Source organism: Oryzias melastigma, linkage group LG11 (genome assembly GCF_002922805.2).
Source record: "Oryzias melastigma strain HK-1 linkage group LG11, ASM292280v2, whole genome shotgun sequence".
Lineage (NCBI taxonomy): Eukaryota > Metazoa > Chordata > Actinopteri > Beloniformes > Adrianichthyidae > Oryzias > Oryzias melastigma.
The window spans coordinates 14,052,231-14,070,695 of NC_050522.1; the positions used below are offsets into that span (position 1 = coordinate 14,052,231).

The following is an 18,465-nucleotide window of genomic DNA, read 5'->3' on the forward strand; positions in this document are numbered from 1 at the left end:
TTAAAAAGGTAAAAAATAGAGAACTAGAGTATTTTTATAACCTCAGACTCTGATGCGTTGTAACTGATGGGCTTTGTAGCAACTCCCCCCCAAAGGAGAGTGAAGGTGCTGAGGCTGCTGCGTCCCTTGGTAACCTCGGTAACGGTGACGTTTGTGTCTGAGCCAAACACCTCATACTGAAGAGGCTCAAAGTCTCCTGAAATCCAAGAGGGCAAATCAAATATAAAAATTGAATGCATGTTTTAGAACGTTGGAGTTTTTAACATGATTATTGTGTTTGAGTTTTTACCTCTGTCAGAGTTGAATGTGACTGTGTAGTCAGAGTTCTGGCTGGTTCCCTGCTTGTTGACCTGGACTGTGTCAGGCTTGATGGACCACAGGCTGTTTAAAGCTGCTTCCACCACCCCCGCCGAGGCACCCACAGGGATGGGCCCTGAAGGGGAAAAAACACCGGCTTTAGTGTTGCCAAATAAGGCTAAACTATTTTTAACCTACAGTTCTTGTTGAGTGCCATCAAACATTACCAGTTCTGGCGAGTCCGTAACCCAGGCTGAAAAAAGTGTTTCCACAAAGATGGTCAGGACAGTCGCTGCTCACGCTGATCTCCTGGACTTCCTGGACTGCTTCGACATCAGCAGGCCATGAGTTGAACGTGACCACCTGAAGAAAGGTTGAAATGAACAAAATGATATCCCACATTTCAGAAAATAAGTACACCCTACAAGGAGAGCAAACCTTAGAGTCAACGTTTAAAAAAGGCTAAATTAATCCAGCATTAGGAAGTTAATACTCCACCTGCTCCTCATCAAAAGCTTCATATTGAGCAACAATCCTCTGGACTTCGTTTACAGCGTCGTCTGTTTGGTCTTCGGTGAAGGAACTGTCGCCCCGGAACAAGCCAATGTTGATTGTAGCTACAACAGCATACTCTTGGTGCAGAAGTTCCATGTAATAGCTGCAGAAGAAAAACTTTTTTAGCCTTTACCCTGCATATTTAGACTATGGACTTGTTTTAAATTTGAAACCAAGTTAACAAAACGTACGGTTTTCCTTTCTCCAAAGACAGAACTTTTGATTTTTGGGAGTCCAGTTTGTAGCTGGACACATATCGTGGCTGATCTGCAATTTTAACCTGGAATTAAAAAAGAAAAAATGTCAGGCTAAATAAACGAAAAGCTTAAACGTGACAGCAGAAACTTTTTTTTAGTATCCACAAACCCAACTGTGTAAGCAAAACACATCATTAAAAACTCATCAGAAGATACTAAATTAATAAGATGTGTCACCTTTTAGTTAAATTAGTAAAGAGGTTAAATTATGAACATCACCTGAATGTACTCTGATGCAGGGGTGTCAAACTCCAAGCCCTCAAGGGCTGGTGTACGACATGTTTTCCAACCAACCAACCTACCATTGAAGTTCCTTACTGACTAAATTCACCTGATCTAGGTAATCAGCAGCAGATAAGACAGGATTTATGGAAAACAAGCAGGAGGTCGGCCCTCGAGGCCTTGAGTTTAACACCTCTACTCTAATGTAACCAAGGGTGTTCCTCAGGGATCAATGCTGAGACTGCTAGTATTGTGTCCAAATTACTAATTCACTATTTTGTTTTTTTAACAAAATTAAATGTGAATGTGTCGACAGAACACATTAAAAGACCTTTTATGAGGTACATTATTTTAATTAGTCATTTTTTGGGGTTAAAACTAGATTTTTTTAAATAAAAAAAAATCGTGATAGTGTCGTTTACATGGGTGGGGAATTACGTCTTGCTTAGTTTTGTTAGGCGTGTTTTCTGGTTGTTTTTCTTGTTGTATGTTTTATAGGGGTCAGAATATTATTATAGTTGATTAGGTTTTGTTTCTGTCGCCCCATGTTTCATTTTCTGCAGGCTTGGTTGTTAATCATCCACATTTGTTTCTGTTTAAGGTAGGTGTTCCTCTTTGTATGCAAACCCGTGGTTTTAGTCAATTCTGTCTCATCACTTCCTTTTATGATGTTTTAGGCTTTTTGTTCAGTTTATTTTTCTAGATATGTTCATTTTTTTAAACATTATTCAGTTTGGTTCCTCCAGTGTGTTCATGTGTCCCCCCCAAAAAAACTAATTTTCATGGCACTTTTTCCACAAAAGCTGATCAACTTGAACCTTGTTGGAGCACAATAGTCTCTAAAACTCCAAAGTATTTAGAGATACAGACTGTCCTCACACCTGATCTTCTGGACGAGACGAGTTGCTGAGGTAGAGTTCACATCTGTCATCACAGAGCAGGTATATCGTGTAGTTGCCAGTGGCTGGAGGCACAAGGAAACCTCTGGTTCGAGAAGTGAAGTACTCGATTTCACGAGGAAACGTGTGTGGGAGGGAATCGATCAACTGCGACCAGTAGCCGGTTGTGTTCTCGTTGTAGCTGAGGATGTCAGTCAAGTAACGAGGACGCGTGTCGTTCCACGCCTCCATCTTTAAGCCTCGGCCACCTAAACGCACATCAGATGACTTTAGAAGCACACAGTTCTTCTTGGAGCCATTCTATTCCATTGGTTAAATGTAAATTATAATAAATTGTATGAGGAAACAGGAAAACTCTAGAAAGAAGGATATAAAAAAACAAGTATTTGTCGCTTGTATTGTAGCGTCAGTAAAAAAAAAAATACAAATAAAAAAATTAGAGAACATATGAACACAGATCAAATGGCTGTAAATACCTTCAAACGTTTTTGTCGATCAGATAACAACACAGACAAAAGCAGCTGATTGCATCACACCAGCAGACGAACGGGTGGAGGAGGCAGCCTGTGCTCACCTGGGTACAGCTTCGTGTTATCAGACTTCATCTGGTGTGCGGCAGTCCTGCATAGGATCTTGTCATCACTCACACTCTGGACTTCACAAGGCAAACCTGCAAGATAAGTGAAGTGCAACAGGTGCATCACCAGACGTTACGTTCCACACATTCCACATGTTGTTAGCCAACAAATACGTGTGCTTATTTTGGATCGATAGTGCTGTCATAAAAGATTAATGATGTTTGGATTTCCATAGCTTGTGCCAGTCAATGATTATTCATAGTTGATAAACTAAAATGTAACACAAGTCTGACATCCTACTGATTTAATGTTTTATTTTATTTATACATTTTCAAGGAAATATAAAACTGCTGAGATATTATTTGGACAGCTGTGCATGTTTCTATGGCGGCTTGAACCGAAAGGTATTTTCATTGATGATACAAATCTTTGCTGTAGCCAGCAGCTAAATAGACATGACTCGTGACAAAGTCCCGATCTTCATTGTCACGGTCTGCCGAGTCTTTAAGCTTCTGGCAGATGATTTGTTTGCTCAGTATGACAACTCTGTCCTGCTCTTTTGTTTGGTTGTGTTCTAACAAAAGAAGGATTACCTAAATTGAATAACTTGTCCCTCCACTAACCTTAGATTGTTTTTTTTGTTGAGACACAAAGTGTTATCATGCTGAGAACTTGAGTAAAACTGCCACTGCCTGAACCGTGAGTTTGCAAAGCGTTCTTCAGCTTACAGGTGGTGCTTACCTCCAACAAGAACCTGCGCTGGCTGATCAGTCTGGTCAAAGTATCGGCCGTGAATGGTCAGCAGTGTTCCTCCCATCGTGCTGCCCTCCGAAGGAGAGACTCCCGTCACCTCTGAACAGATCACAAACAGTTCGATATGAATAAATGTGGGAGAAAAACACATTGTTGGGTGGATTTTTTTGTCATGCGTACCTGCAAACGTCTGAAACATGGAGAGCTTGTCCAATGATGAAACCCAGAACAGACTCTTGTCTGGTAAACTCCTACAAATTAAAAGCACTTTTTAAAGAAAGACACTTTTATGATGCTTGTACAAAAATTCAGTGCGTTCATTACCTTCCAAATTCGTCGTCAAGAATGTAGCTCATGTTGTGATGACCTGTTGGAAAACAAGTGTGAATATTGCACAGAAGTTTAGACACTTATCAGAACAAACAGCTGAAATCTTCTTACCAACGTATGTTCCGGTCATTTTGCAGCTCATGTATCCCCAAGTGGAAGTTTCTGAATCCAGCTGAAGGTTGTACCTTTGAAAGTGTTGGAAAATTTGAGATTTATTTGCTTTATTTTGTTCTGTTGAATAGATTTGACTTTGGATTTATTGGGATCACAACTGAAAGTCGCACTCCAATCATCTTTTGATCTATTGTAGAAATGTTCCAAGTGGTCTTTTAATAATAGTTACAATTGTTAGCCAAATAAAAAAAGAAAAACCTTAGTCATTTTCTGGACATAGTGTGTGAATTTATGTGTGAATGTGTTAGACTGTAAAGCACTTTGGGTCTTCCAGGAAAGTAGAAAACACAAGTATACGCCATTTACCATTTATCATAGTTTCTACAGTGTCGTGAAAAACACAATTTTCTTCAAAGTAGGGCACAACAAGAACAATAATCACTGGAGTCATAACGCTATATTTACATAATATTAGCCTTCAATGTGAGGATGTGGTGTGTGACTTTACATAAAGAGGACGCAACACTTACAGGTTGTCTGACTCAGGTATAAGCAGGTCGCAGGGCATTCCTCCCATGAAGGATCTGCAGTTAAAAGAACCAGAACATTTGAATCCTGCAAGAATATTCTTCATCTTGCTTTTTAGGTAAACATTCCTTTAAATAACGTTCCTTAATGTTATCAATATAAGTTTAATTCCACCTGCTAGTTCAGGTGACATAATGACAGAAAACAAATAGCATGAGAGAATATCATTGGAGCACCTCAGAAATCGCACGTTCAGGCCGTTGGAACTCAAGTCTGTGTTGCTTCCGTACACGTCTGAGTAGATCCGTCCTCTCACCGTCACCAGCGTGCCTGCACAGGAACAGAGGGTCGGTTAAAATGCTCACAGCAGACTCAACACAAGTGCTGCATGCATCTTTGTACCTGGAGGGCCGCTGACTGGACTCAGGGACTGGATGGTGGGTGTTCTATATGAAACCGTCTGAAGAAAGCAACAAAGAAAGCATGAAACCAAGTCTAGAACTTAAGCCCTCACTGGGTCAACCTGTTAAACTTACATAAAAGCTGCATTGGTACGATGTGTAGTAACCATAGCATTTATTGCTGTTTGGAATTGGAACGCCGTCCACATTCACATATACCACGTACTGATCCTGCGGCATGTATCTGCGACAGAAAAAATGTTTTTAGATTTGCCTGCTTCCATTTTTGAAGAACTGACTTTTTAAGAGCCAAGAACCTGGTGTAGCACTGGATCTGGTTGCTGTGTGTGGAGTCTCTTTCCACATCGCAGGGAATGGACAGGGAGCTTGACACCAGAGTCACACGGTTTCCAAACGTGTCATCTTTTGGATTCAGTTGGAATTGTTGTTCCTGGGCAAAACCTGCAAAAAAAAAAAATAAAAAAAAATGATACGACATGTTTTATATTTATCAGGAGAAAGTCATCCAGCTGAGATAACAATAATATGTAATATAAAATCAAGTATACAGCAAACATCAACAGACTTGAGCAGTACAGTTCTAGTTTGTTTCCATTATCTTACTTTAATGGAAATGGAAATATTTTTCTCTAGGCTAGAAAATGTTCCTGTCACTTTTTATTAGTCTTCTGCACTATGTCTTCTTAACACTAGCATTTTTTTAAAACAAAAATACAAACTAACTCACAAAATATGAAGCAAAAACCATGAGAAGAGAAGATATTTTACATTTTTATACCAGATCAGAAGAAATTAGCCTGTAAATGTTTTATTTATTTATTTTTAAAGTTCTGAATTTATGTTTTAAGACACTTTTAAATTAAAGAGATGAAAAGCCTGGCATAAAAGAAGGGGAAAATCTGCCACCTGTGGCTTCATAAAAGCATTGATTTTATGGATACACGAAGTGAATCTTTGACCTTCTCCAATGATGGTGAGACGAGTTGCTCCATTGATGCTTCCTCGATGTGGAGTTATGTACTGAACGCGTTGAGCGCCTGTGAGTACAGTAAACAAACACTCAGAATTTAAATTCTGTGCTCTTTTCGTTTTTATTTATTTTTTAATTTTTTTAATGGGACTTACTGCAGAAACAGCAGAGCGCCAGCAGCAGCAGCAGCCGCGCGGACTCCATCCGGGACACCTCCAGGCTTCACCTGCTCCTCACTTCAACAGCGGCACACCTGGGGCCTTTAAAATAAAACAAAAGCACAACTATAACAATTTCCCTCCTTAATATACACATGACAAATCAGTCGAATAACAAGACGACCGTTCGATAAACAGACATAAATCAGAATTTTCCAATTTAACTCGTGAGCTAAAACTTAGCATTTCAAAAATATATTGAAATGTATTTTTACAGGCAACAAAACTCACCTGAAGCCAGAAAAGTTCGTCTTGGAGAAGCCAGAAGTGTGGACAGGTGTCAGCCAGCATCGCTGAACAGAAACGGCTATTTATGCTCTCACCTGGAAGTGGGAGGAGCCTATTGCCTCTGGGTGAAAACAAGTTTGCTAGAAAAATACTAAGTTTGACAACAAAAGAAGTCAAATGCGTTGTGCTTAGTCACCTCAAGTGCACACAATTAGTTAATGTAGAGTGTGGACAATTCCTATGTAAATTATTTATGAGCCTACAGAACATATACACACTTATCCCCTTTAATGGGAAGACGGATAAAGAACTCAGGAAGTCTTGAGAAGTTGGAAAAAAAAAAAAAAAAAAAAACTGGTGAAGGCCTGGAAGGTGAAGATGACACTTGGGGCAGTAACCCCCAAACTGGGCGTGTGGTTACAGCAGATAACTGGAAAGACCTCCGATATTCATAAGATTGCAGTGCTGGGAGCTGTCAAGATACTGCACAGGACCCTTAAGCTCCCAGGTCTCAGTAGAGGACCTGAGCTGGAGTTAGAAACCTCCCACAAAGGAAAAGAAGATTTTTTTAGAGATCTCTTTAGAATTGCATATACAGACCTTTTCCTGGACCTCGAAACAGATCATCTATTTTGTGTTCAGTAGATATTAATCAACCTTTAAAGACAGGGGTGCAACAATTTACATCATAATTTGTGGTTGCTGCTTCAAATCATAGTCAGTTTATTTTATAGTGATCCAATTTACTGACCTGGATATTTAGGCCAGAAATTCCACCAATGTGACTCAGATAAATACCTGGATACTGAACAGTGCAGGTGAAGTTTTTCCAGATTTTCTATATTTCTTGCAAGATAATCAAGTATAAATTAAATATGTGTACAAACAAATAAGCAAGAATTAATGGCAAATCCGTGCACATTTTTTTATTCATTATTAGGTCATGTCTTTCCAAAATTCGAAGTGTTTCCATGCATTGGACTGTAATGATGGCTTGATTATTTTTTGCTGATATCACATGTGATGGAATTTTGATATTTTTACAATATAGTAAAATACACCCACCTTGCTTCAATCCAAATTGTATTTTCCAAGATCGATATAATCATTTTTTTTTTTACTATTCTATAACGGTATATGTCAATTCGATTAACAACTTGCTTCAGACAGATTGATCTCGTGGATTGTAGGAATATAAACTGATCAATCGATTAACTAGATTAATCATTACACCTCTATTTAAGAGTCACAGGGATTCAAACTTTTCACCATAATCTATAACACTTACTAACCCTCTCTGTCTGCTTAAAACAGTGCTGGAGCACCCTGCGGTACCACACCCTCAAAAGAAGAAGTTGTTATTAAGTTATTAAGCTGAAAAAAGTGTGAAAAACATAAAAAAAGAAAAGATATGATTCAGGATAGACAAATTTACAGCAGAATAGGTTAAAAAAACAGTTTTAAAAAGGTTTGTGCACAAACAAACACATCCACAAACTCAAAGACCCCCTTTTTGGCGCCTCAGTCAGTATGATCCTTAATTACATGTACTATTATACTGATACAGACAAATACATTTTACATTTCAGACTAACTCACTCAAAAATATTCATATGCAAAAACTCCTGTCAATTATATACTTACTTGCATGCAAACAACTGAGTTAGAAAAAGGGTATATAGAGGCACCTATGCTCAGGTGAGTGCCCGTCCACCCATCTTTCAAACACGTTTAATGCTTTAGGTCACGGGGTTGCTGGAGCCTATCCCATCTACTGTTAGGTGAAAGTGGGGTGCACCCTGGACAAGTCTCATGGGGGAGTGTTTTGTGAAGAGAAAGGTGGGAACCTGGACAACTCTGACATCAACCACCCAGAAACATGAAGGGTACAAGTAAGATATCTGGACTCAACATTTAAGAATGAGAACTTTTCTAAAAATTTAAACCCATTTTGACCCGGATCTTAAGAACCACCGGCTTTAGAAGTTGACGTCACGTCGCACACCCCTCGTCTGTTCAAGAAAATGCGGCTGGGGCAGTCAAGAGATAGGGGATTACTGCCGACAGTCGTGTTAGTCACACCCCGCCGGAGGATGACACGCAGAAGCAAAAACAACAGCAGATCTTCAAGTAATGATAATTTTTTTCAACGACTCCTCTCATGCAGAACTTACAATGATATTTGTCAAAAAAAGGGGGCAACCCTGATAAGGTTACATGTCTTTGAGTCTCTTACATATTATTACATAATAGTGAGTGTAAATTATGGAAAAAATTACCTGAATCGATATTTAAAATAATATCGAATTTCTTTTAAAATTCCAAACCTATTTTTTGTACTTTGCTTTTGTTTGGACAACATTTTTTGTATTTTTTTTTTTTAATGGCGATAATTTTTTATGGGAAATTGAAACACTATTTCTATTTAATTGACATCATTGTCAATTATGTAAGTGGTTAGGTAACCCAATTAACTGAGCTTTTTTTTTTTTTTTCACTCTACATGTTTGTTTGATGCACAGATGAAACATGTTCAGAAGCTTTCAAGCATTCAAATGCAGCTACTGAAATAATCAAATATCTGGACCCATCACACGCAGACACACAAAAATCTCCTTTCGAGTCCCATGAATACTTTACATGTTCACACAGTCCACACACGCAAGCTCTCACTCTGCCCACACACCACAACAAAGTCCTGAAGCACTAATGACTCCCTGTCACTGGGATATTTAAAGCCTGAATGGCAGAGAACATCTTCTCTATTATGTTTATAATTGTAAAAAGGAAGATAAATGCTGATCAAAGGTACATATGTTGTTTAGCAGGTTCGACGGGACTCAACTGGGACAAAAAAAACCCTATTCAGTTACCAAAACAAAAGCACAAAAAAGATAAGTTCATGTCTCATAAATAACTGATTGGAGATACAGATTTATATTCAAATATATTAAAATTATGATTTCATCCCTGACAGTAAAATCAAATTGAAGTTGTAAACTGTACTGAATGGTGCTTTTGCTCCCATTCATCATCACCAGTGAAAATCTCAAGTTTATTGAGGAAAATGACAACAGGCAACTTTTATGAAAGGTCATGACCTCAACAAAAGTCAGATAAATCTGTTCTTTTGACACACTGTTTTGTTTCTTTATCGGTTGAGAAAACTTTTTTTTTTTTTGCTTAATAAATACTGCGTTGATCCAGGAAAGCACATTTTTAAGTCTACGCTACGTCAACACTGTGATCAGAGTTTCGCGTTCATCCAAAACATGTTTAAAAGAATTCCTCAAGATTAAAATAAATTGCAACTTATAAAATTTATTCAGCAATGATCATTTTTATTATTTAGCTTTTTGCTTTCTATAACATTTCAGGCCAGTGACACCAAAAAATGTGGATTTTTTTTTCAAGAACATAAAAACTATAGTAATTAGCTGTAAAATATTAGAAAAGATGTAGCAATTACTGCATTATTACTCAGCAGGCGGTTCACCTGCTGAATGCTTCTGTTACATTTTTGCCAAACTGTTTACAATCTGTTTTCTGGAACAAATCCCTCATCAGGCAGTCGGTCTGAGAAAACAAACCTGTTTGAAGCAGACAAAAGAAAAATATGACAACAGTTTCCAAAATACCAAAGTCTCTTTTTTATTTCTGTCAAATAACAGCAAAACAAACTGACATGAATACAAAAAGAAAAACAAAAAACCTACAATAAAAAAGACAATTTACATCAACAATACTTCTGCTTTGAGGTTCTGTTGGGTGACGGACGGCAAACTGAGCACCGTTTGGTTCTTACAGGGCGGCGTGTTGAGCTAGAAAAGCTCGGATTCTCTGCAGGAGCTCTTTCTTCACGCTGTCGGGTACGAGCGCTGCACAGGAGACACAAACGAGAGCTGAAACATGACAAAACACGGGAGCAACACAAAACACAGCGTCCTCTCTATCAGGGTACATTCTATTACACTTCAGCTGCACATGTTGGAGGGTTTTTTTCTGAATGTCAGATTTTTGGTGAAAAGTTTGTTGAAATAGGGACACATTTTGCTTGCAAAAATTATTAAAAAAATTATTATAATATAGTTCTTTTTGATATAAAATTTAAATTTTGATTTACATAATGATGCAGCCTGAAAACATCAAGAAAAATGTACAGAAATTATAGAATGAAACTTCAAAATGTTTCGAAAAAACTGAATGTTGAAGAAAAAAAGTATTTTCCAAACAGTTCACCAGATGGACTCTTAAGAGGCTGCTTTTTCTTATATTTTAGTTTAAAAAAAAATGGATATAAGTTTTGAAACTCTTCTTATGCAACATCCTTACGTAACTACAAAACAAAGTAAACTTTTTTAAACTCTAATTTTGTATGATTTGAACCTGTTTTTTTAAGTTTGAAGTATTACCCATATGCATATTGCACCTTGCAGCTATTTATGTTGACATTTCCTTGTTTTTTTTCTTGTTTACATATGGAAGAATTAAGGAAATGCAATTTCGATTCCCTGCATGTCTAGAACATATTTTGAATTGACAAAAAAGCTACTTGAACCTGAAGACACTGGATAAACTGACACATCTGTAAAGCTGAATGCCCAGCTTTTGCTAATTGTATGTACTAATTTTATGCTCAAACTGGACTGGAAACACTGTATTTGAATCCCCCAAAACATATTTGCACAGTTGCATATTAATTTACATACATAATAGAGTTTCTTTTCTGTTGCTTTGCTTTTCGTGGTTTCTCAGTCACACCAGTCAACTACTAAGATTAATCGCTTCATCTCAAGTTTTTCTTCTGTTTTTTGCTCAGCTGCAGGAACTCTGTGTGGTTTTATGCAAAAACGTATTGTTGGTGCTTCGTTCACCTTATTTTGCACTAATTTTGGAAAGTGTCAAAAATCTGCTGTATTTCCATTTTTCAGAAGCTAGTCTACTCACATATTTTAAATGGCAAAAAAAAAAAAGAATTTTAATATATATATTATTTCGAGTGAGAAATTGTTTAAATGCAATACATTGTAGACTTCACCAATCTATTGAGCATCAATGCACACTAGTCTTTCACAGAGACCTTTAGGAAATTTCTAGGGCGATGGATTTAGGAACTCTAGATTCGGACACCCAGACAAAATGGCAAATGTCCTATATAATGCACTTGGTAATGAGGGAACTTGGACACAACTGCAGTTTCAGTAAAAGCATGTTGCATAGATTAGCTGCCTTTATACAATAAATCATAGGTTACACAAATTTCCCTTCAACATTTAGAAAATGTTTCCATAGTGTTTCTATTTTGAAACTTTTATGTATAAAATGTTATGTTTCCTTGGGTGCATGGGGGTATTGTGTGTTTTATAACTATATTCTAAACTTTTTTAAAATTATTATTATTATTTTTGGCTTTTTGTTTATAAGTTTTTAAGATTTATTTATTTATTTATTTATTTGCAAAGGACTTTTTGTTCCAAAGGTATGAAAAGGCCTTTATAAACACAGTTGGATTAATATAATATTCAATATTCATTTTCAAGAATAATGTCAGGGGACTATCACACTAAAATAATTACAATCAAATAGTAATAATAATAATAAATAAGATTACAATTATAAAGCTGTACTGGATAAAATTGGGTGTATTTAATGTCTGATTTGGGCACATAACACACATATTTTTTTTTCTATTGTATTACTAGGTTTATTTTCTCAGTTTTAGAGCATGGGCAACTGGATTTCTGCCCCGTTCCCACCACCTGCTGTCGTCTTGCAGTACCTCTGCCTTTAGGTGTGACTTCTGTGACCAGATCCTCCACGGTGACGTGCTCCAGACCCTTTTCTCTGATAACGTCTGGAGAAAGAAACGAGTACAACGTCTTATTTAAAGATCTCTTTCTCTGGCACACATTTCATTAATATACACACCTTTGCAGTGAGCCTTCAATTGATCCTTCCATCCAGACTCCACCAGCTTTGCCCTGAGCAGCTCTTTTAACCTGAATCCACAGAAATTGACAGGAATCAATCGGACTTTTAATTGTCTCGAAGTCATCCTCTGTGAATAAGTAAGGCTCTTACCGCTCCCGTTCTCCCATTTCTATCAGCTTCTGGTTAATTGCAGCCTTCATCTGGTAGTCCTTGCTCATGATCTGCCAGAAAACACACGCAAACACTGACAGGTTGAGTTTAGATATATAAAAACAAAGACATGCAATAAAATAACTTTAATTTAAACGAATTATCAGGTATAAATTACATTTTTAAGGAGTGATCAGCTGGGGTATACCACGTCCTTTAAGAAAACTTTCACGTCTAAAACATCAAAACCTTAATAGTTCCGCTGTCGAAACGTACTGATCAATCAATCAGCTAAGTAAAGCACTAACTATATTAATTTAGAAAATTTCAATACAACAACTTTTTCCACTAAAAACAAATGGTATAATCAACAACGATAATAACAGTTTCATCCATAAAACTTAATGTTTGCTCCTGAGAGAAATCAAAACTCAACTTCCCATGATGCCCCGGGAAGTCCGTCGTAATGGGGTTCCGTGTTGACAGAACAGCATTGGGTTTGCCCTGCTAACTTCATTCACCCAGCTTGCAGCCCGTTATTTTTACAACTAACTCATGGCTGCGTCTAACTACTCACTAAAGGTCAACAGGGACCTTTTAGACCCCAAGTTTGAGAGTTACAGACTGTCTCTGGATGCCATACCGACGTACAACGTGGAGCTGGATGCTGGTGAGGGACGCGCCAACAAACGATGTTGTTAGCAAGTTTTATGCTAGCAGTTATTCTGAATTCTTTTATTTTGCGAAAAACACAAGAAACTACTCGTCTTTCGATTATACGTATATTCTAGAAAATTTGTTTGTTTGTATAGTTAAAATAATAAATGTTGGTTAAATTATTTCTAAATTGTAATACTGTACATTACATATTTGTTATTGTTACTAGTTACTTAACATTGTATGCATCCCTGAGTCCTGTATTCCTTTTAATATATATATTTAAAGTTCACACAGAAGTAGAAGGCAGCAAATATCAACAACAACAATAATATAGTTTACAGTGCAGTGAACCCATCCTAAGCTTTTGTCCATTTAAGAAATAAAAAATATGTTATGTCTATTTGAAGAAAGTGAACACAGACCAAACAGAGAACTCGAAATCCGTGTGACTGCCTAATAAACGCAGAAAAAAGTGACTGCAACAAAACAGGTAGCTGTGAGGACACACGAAACTAAACATTTTCATAGGGAAGAAATAAATTAAGGCCAACACAAAGTTTATCTCAGTAATTTAATTCCATATGAATAATAGGAAAAATCAAGAAGCTTAAAGTGACTGACTACATAAAAAAATAATAATAATAATAAATATCTATTTTGGGCATTTTGATCCTCAAATACGTCATATTCTAGGCTCTTCAAATAATTACAGTTTAAGCTGTAAGTTTGTAGTAATTCAGAAGTTATTGGACATGTACCAAGTTAAATATTACTCAAAATTAGTTTTGCCTTACTCTACTTTGTTAAAGCAACAATTTTTATTTAATGCATTACTTTTGTTGGAAGTTAACTCCAAAACTAATAAATAAATAAATAAAAAAACTATAATTTTGATTGAGTGAGATTTTATTTTATTCACTTGACTTCAAAATAAGAGATGTGATTCATTGTCAACTGTGATGTAAGATTTTTTTAAATTATTTTTTACCACAATGTGGTGCAGGTTTGGAGGTCAGGGTTAGGGTTGTTACATCATCACCCTAACATTTAGAAAACTACTATGATGTTGAACTTATCATTTTTTTTATTCCTCATAAATATGCTAAGTTGCTAAAGAGAATAATTTACCTCCATCACTTTTTTCTATTAGATTTATATTAGCTGGTGAAGATGTAAAACTAAATAATAATAATGTATTATTTTGTAAAATACGATAATGCTTTATTGATCCCTCATTAAGGAAATTCACTTGCTATAGCAGCTTCACAGTTTTTAAAGTTTAGAATTAGAATCAAACTTTTTTTGAATAAAAAGGAAAATATTTGATCTTTTTATAAAAGTTCTTAAGGTAAAAGCAAATTAAGCTTAAATATACAGGTATCAACAAATGTAGACTAATTGATGGTCCTCGTTTGCTTTTAATTCTCTAGAAATTGCCTGATTAAGATTGATGCTGTTGCAAGAAAAAAATAAAAATCTGTTTCCTTTTTCACATTTGCTGCAGCCGTGGAGGAAGTTAAGCTGAAGGACACGCAGTACACGCTGGAACACATGCGTGCTTTTGGCATGTACAACTATCTACACCTAGACCCTTGGTATGAAGACAGCGTTCTGTTTGTGGACTGCAAAGGACGAGTTCTTAGTCTCACTGTGACTTTGGTATGTATTTAAATCTTCAGGTTTGGCTTTTATCTTTCCCCTTCTTACTTCTGCTTAAACATTTCTGATGATTCTGTTCCCAAATGAAAATCCTATTTAGGTGTCATGACTCGTATTGTCACCATGAGAAGGTGAGACTGTTCCTCCACTCAGAAAGTTTGTGTTTATTTTGTTCACAGCTTCATAAATGTCTGAAATAAAATGCTAATTAATTGGAATCTACAGTAATATTGATCTTTGTGAATCATAAGAGAGGCAGAATATGATGGAATTGAATTCACCCATCACACCAGTAGGTGGTGACTTTAAGCTCCTGCAGCAGCAGTGAAGTCTGTCCAAAAACAGAGTTTTTGTGTTTTTCCTACAGTCTCTAAGCCCAGAGAGACGCTCATTTAAAAAAGTTGTTTCTTTTGAGCTTTGCTCACAGTGTGATCCATGACAGAAGACAAAGTTCTGGAGGGTTTGGCTAATCACAGCAGTGATTACATAATTGATTTGAGGCTGAGAACCGGGGCTGTTATCAACACCAAGATGCTGAGACAAGGAGGAAAATCATCCTGATGACCTTTTCAGCTGAGGCTTCTTTAATGTTGAAGACTTCATTGGGCGTAATTAGAGATAATGCTGCTGTGCTGGAGCTCTCTTTTATGTCTAAACGGGCCTGAATGACGATCTTTCCCACTTTAATCCCAGGAGTGAATACTTTTCTCTTTCAGTGGCATCATTAAATGAAATTCATGGAAATGTGTTGCTCAGGTTGTAATTACAATGATCTCATGTAAATTGCTGTCCTCAGCAGGGCCTTTGTGCTCATATGTGTGGCTAGGATCATTACATGGGCAGTTCATATTCTGCTCTGGGCTTTAGCAGCACGGATGCTGCAGAAAATGAGTCCAAAGCAGCATTGAGTGTTATTCTGTATGTTCAGTATCACACTGCTGTAGGCGCTTGTGAAATGTGGCGTCTTCACAGTGTGTCAGTCCGTGCGGTCACACACAGCTCTGTTCAGCAGGCAGGCCAGATTTACAGATCTTCGGTTATGTTAGAGGGTTTCCTGTAAACCTTCTTAGAGCAGCTCAAAAAAACATTCATAAACCTTTATTTTAGTGCATCAAACCCAAATCACGAAAAATACAAGTCTGAATTTGAACAATGAGAAGTGTTTTTAGCTTTTAGGTTGACAATTTTAATATCTGTAGATATGAAAAATAGGCTAATTCTGGCTCATTGCATGCAATGCTTCTGATGTACACTGTCCCAGAGAAATAAATACATACATTGAAATGTAAATTTATGGCACTTAATGCACATTCCTAGTGATTTTGTGTTAAAATGAAAAGTTAAATATTAAAAATGTTATTGGATTATCACAAGTTTCTGGATTTCTTTGCCAATTAGCACTAATGTGACTCACCGCCAAAATTAAAGCACTGAATATTGATGGACCAAACAGGATCACTTATCTTAATCAATTTTATGATATAATTTTTGCTTCTTCCTGCTTATTTGTCAATCTTTTATTGACAAATATAATGATAATTCTACTTTTTTTAATATCTATTTTTTATAGCTGTCTTTGGATGCAAAAAGAAAAACAAACCAAACTGTTTCACGTCTCTTTGTAATGGAAATCAACTGACTAAATGTGTTTGTTTTATTGAAAGTGGAAAAAACTTTAAAAGTCTATTAAAATCCTACTCCAATTGATCATCTTTTAAACTGTTTTAAAATTGTTCCTAGATGTCTTTTATTTATGGTTATACCAAATAAAAAAAATATTTTTTGAGGCCATAGTTTCGGCAGAGCAACAGGAGATCATTAAAGATTTTCCTCTGAGTTGTGAGCAGGATTGTTGGTGCGGAGTAAGCCCGCCCCCACTTCCCATCATCCCATTGTTTACATTCTCTCCCGCAAGCGTACAGCTCCTCATAACTCTAACCTAACTTTAGCGGTGCAACAAAAATGGCGAGCAATACTGGAGTTATCTAGGGGTGCAGTTTTGAGCCAAATGACAGCTCAGACAAGGAAAACAAAGACGTACATGGATCTATTTATCTGCAAGACTTGTGAATGCATTGGAATGGAGTAGAGTTGGGAGTTTGTGGCTTGCCGATTGTAACACTTACACCACCATTAGACTTTTCCCCACAGCATTTTATTTGTCTTCTCCTGATTCACAACAATTAGAATCTTAATTTTCTGCATGTATTTCCTCCATCATTAAAAAAATGCCACAATAACATGTTAAAAACACAATTTTTTATTGGAGTGGGAATTTGATTTGATGTCATTCCAGGACTCTGCACTGGGGAAGCCAAAAGAGGTGTACCGCATCAATGAGGAGCCTGGCTGCAGTGAAGACCACCTGTGCTCCTCCCTCAGCCTCACCTCCTCCACCTGGGCAGCTCTTTCTGATGGCAGAGGCCGCCTTTACCTTCTTCGCACCGGCAAGAGGGGAGACGGCTTGCATACAAAGTGGGAAGTGAGTAGCAGCTGCAGGATGTAGATAGAGATCTGCTTTTCTTCACCGTGATTCAGACCTACCTTTATAATTTGTTGCTCCCGGTTAGTAATACATCGTGAAAGTCTTCCTAATGACTGTGGAATGGCTGAACTTAAGTGTGTCATCAGCACATTATGTTAGGAAGAGTTTATTTACTGAACGTCATTCTCAAGCAGAATATTCTTTTGGACTTGAACACATCACCTAAAATAGGGACAAATAATACCTTTAATACCAACAACGATTACCAGAACATAAACTGAGATTCTTAAAGTCTGCAATGACTTTCATCTCCAGAATGACTCAAAATACAATAAATATTTCAGTAAAGTCCTGTTTCTTTGTCCTTTCCATTACATTTTTTCCTGAATTTTTCTTTAAAAGACTGAACTTTCTTTTTCATGTTTTAAAGATCTCTGCTGTAATAGTTTTCCAGGCTTTCAAGTATTTTCTCTTTCTGTTGGAGTGTGTGCTTTTGTACCTGGATACGTTCAGGGAAATTGAATGTTTTCCTGTTGAGTAACCAATATTACAAAGAGCTTCATCTGAAATCCTGTAGAAATTTCCAGGTGCAGAAAATCTGAAAGTAACCTTGAAAATATTAGAAGTCCTTTGGAAAACCATGAAAGCATTTGAGAACATTTGGATGCACGCTAAGAGAGTGACACAGAGTTGGTGGAGAACAGAATTGACGAAGATAGATTCAAAGTTTGTGCATGAATTCTTCTTCAGCGAAGAGTTTTTTCTTTTTAGTCACAGCTTCAAAATGAACTTCTGACCATGTTTCCACAGCCACTGTTTGTCGAGGACACCGGGGAGCCTTTCACCATCCTCCACAGCGTCTCTCACGTCCAGGCTGGCATTCATACTGTGGAGGTTCTGCTGCTCCGCATCCAGAAAGACCCACAGGAAGCTGCAGGAAGTGGATATTATGTGTCTCTGGAGTGGATCACAGTCAGCAACACGGCAGCACATGGTGGGTGATGCACTGATCTGAATGTCAAGTAAGATGTGAATCATGTGTCTGTACAATTTTTTGAAAACTTTTTGTCTTAATCGGAATTTGATAAGATTTCATTTCAAAGACTCAGATGAGATTAGAAAAGTCTGGAGGAAATATCAGCAGTCTCAATGCGACTCTTGACATTTGAGTCGATGGAAAAAAGTTCTTCATTCAGTTGGTGAATCTAG

General features: G+C 37.0%; 3 protein-coding genes across 6 annotated transcripts in view; 1 reads left to right on the forward strand and 2 right to left on the reverse strand.

Annotated features, from left to right (window-relative positions):
* pkhd1l1.1 (PKHD1 like 1, tandem duplicate 1) overlaps positions 1 to 6,464 on the reverse strand; it is a 36,051-nt gene extending 29,587 nt beyond the window's left edge. For 2 of the 3 annotated variants that reach the window (XM_024297853.2, XM_036214119.1), the window contains exons 1-19: positions 6,375 to 6,464; positions 6,081 to 6,185; positions 5,915 to 5,992; positions 5,252 to 5,396; positions 5,070 to 5,178; positions 4,936 to 4,993; positions 4,770 to 4,863; positions 4,536 to 4,589; positions 4,003 to 4,076; positions 3,886 to 3,928; positions 3,742 to 3,812; positions 3,550 to 3,660; positions 2,805 to 2,900; positions 2,213 to 2,478; positions 1,044 to 1,132; positions 796 to 955; positions 525 to 660; positions 290 to 433; positions 42 to 196 (exon numbers count right to left, since the gene is read on the reverse strand). In XM_024297853.2, the coding sequence (XP_024153621.1) occupies positions 42 to 196; positions 290 to 433; positions 525 to 660; positions 796 to 955; positions 1,044 to 1,132; positions 2,213 to 2,478; positions 2,805 to 2,900; positions 3,550 to 3,660; positions 3,742 to 3,812; positions 3,886 to 3,928; positions 4,003 to 4,076; positions 4,536 to 4,589; positions 4,770 to 4,863; positions 4,936 to 4,993; positions 5,070 to 5,178; positions 5,252 to 5,396; positions 5,915 to 5,992; positions 6,081 to 6,129 (1,932 nt within the window). In that variant the 5' untranslated portion in view covers positions 6,130 to 6,185; positions 6,375 to 6,464. Of the gene's footprint in view, positions 1 to 41; positions 197 to 289; positions 434 to 524; positions 661 to 795; positions 956 to 1,043; positions 1,133 to 2,212; positions 2,479 to 2,804; positions 2,901 to 3,549; positions 3,661 to 3,741; positions 3,813 to 3,885; positions 3,929 to 4,002; positions 4,077 to 4,535; positions 4,590 to 4,769; positions 4,864 to 4,935; positions 4,994 to 5,069; positions 5,179 to 5,251; positions 5,397 to 5,914; positions 5,993 to 6,080; positions 6,267 to 6,374 lie in introns of those variants that run through there. The other variant, XM_036214120.1, reaches the window with a different exon arrangement.
* Positions 6,465 to 9,540: 3,076 nt separating this feature from the next.
* LOC112137087 (transcription and mRNA export factor ENY2) lies at positions 9,541 to 12,811 on the reverse strand. Of its 2 annotated transcripts, none has more exons than XM_024259215.2 (5): positions 12,631 to 12,811; positions 12,453 to 12,546; positions 12,300 to 12,370; positions 12,151 to 12,225; positions 9,541 to 10,249 (listed from the first exon to the last, which is right to left on the reverse strand). In XM_024259215.2, exons 2-5 carry the CDS (start codon positions 12,518 to 12,520, stop codon positions 10,173 to 10,175), a joined length of 291 nt encoding a protein of 96 aa, XP_024114983.1. In that variant the 5' UTR covers positions 12,521 to 12,546; positions 12,631 to 12,811; the 3' UTR covers positions 9,541 to 10,172. The 2 variants fall into 2 exon arrangements, with proteins under 2 accessions (XP_024114983.1, XP_024114974.1); XM_024259206.2 differs by having other exon boundaries at positions 12,453 to 12,523; positions 12,631 to 12,805.
* Positions 12,812 to 13,007: 196 nt separating this feature from the next.
* The window catches only part of nudcd1 (NudC domain containing 1), a 37,847-nt gene continuing 32,389 nt past the window's right edge, over positions 13,008 to 18,465 (forward strand). The window contains exons 1-4 of the mRNA XM_024259196.1: positions 13,008 to 13,122; positions 14,617 to 14,771; positions 17,068 to 17,253; positions 18,067 to 18,250. Of these exons, the coding sequence (XP_024114964.1) occupies positions 13,008 to 13,122; positions 14,617 to 14,771; positions 17,068 to 17,253; positions 18,067 to 18,250 (640 nt within the window). The remainder of the gene's footprint in view (positions 13,123 to 14,616; positions 14,772 to 17,067; positions 17,254 to 18,066; positions 18,251 to 18,465) is intronic.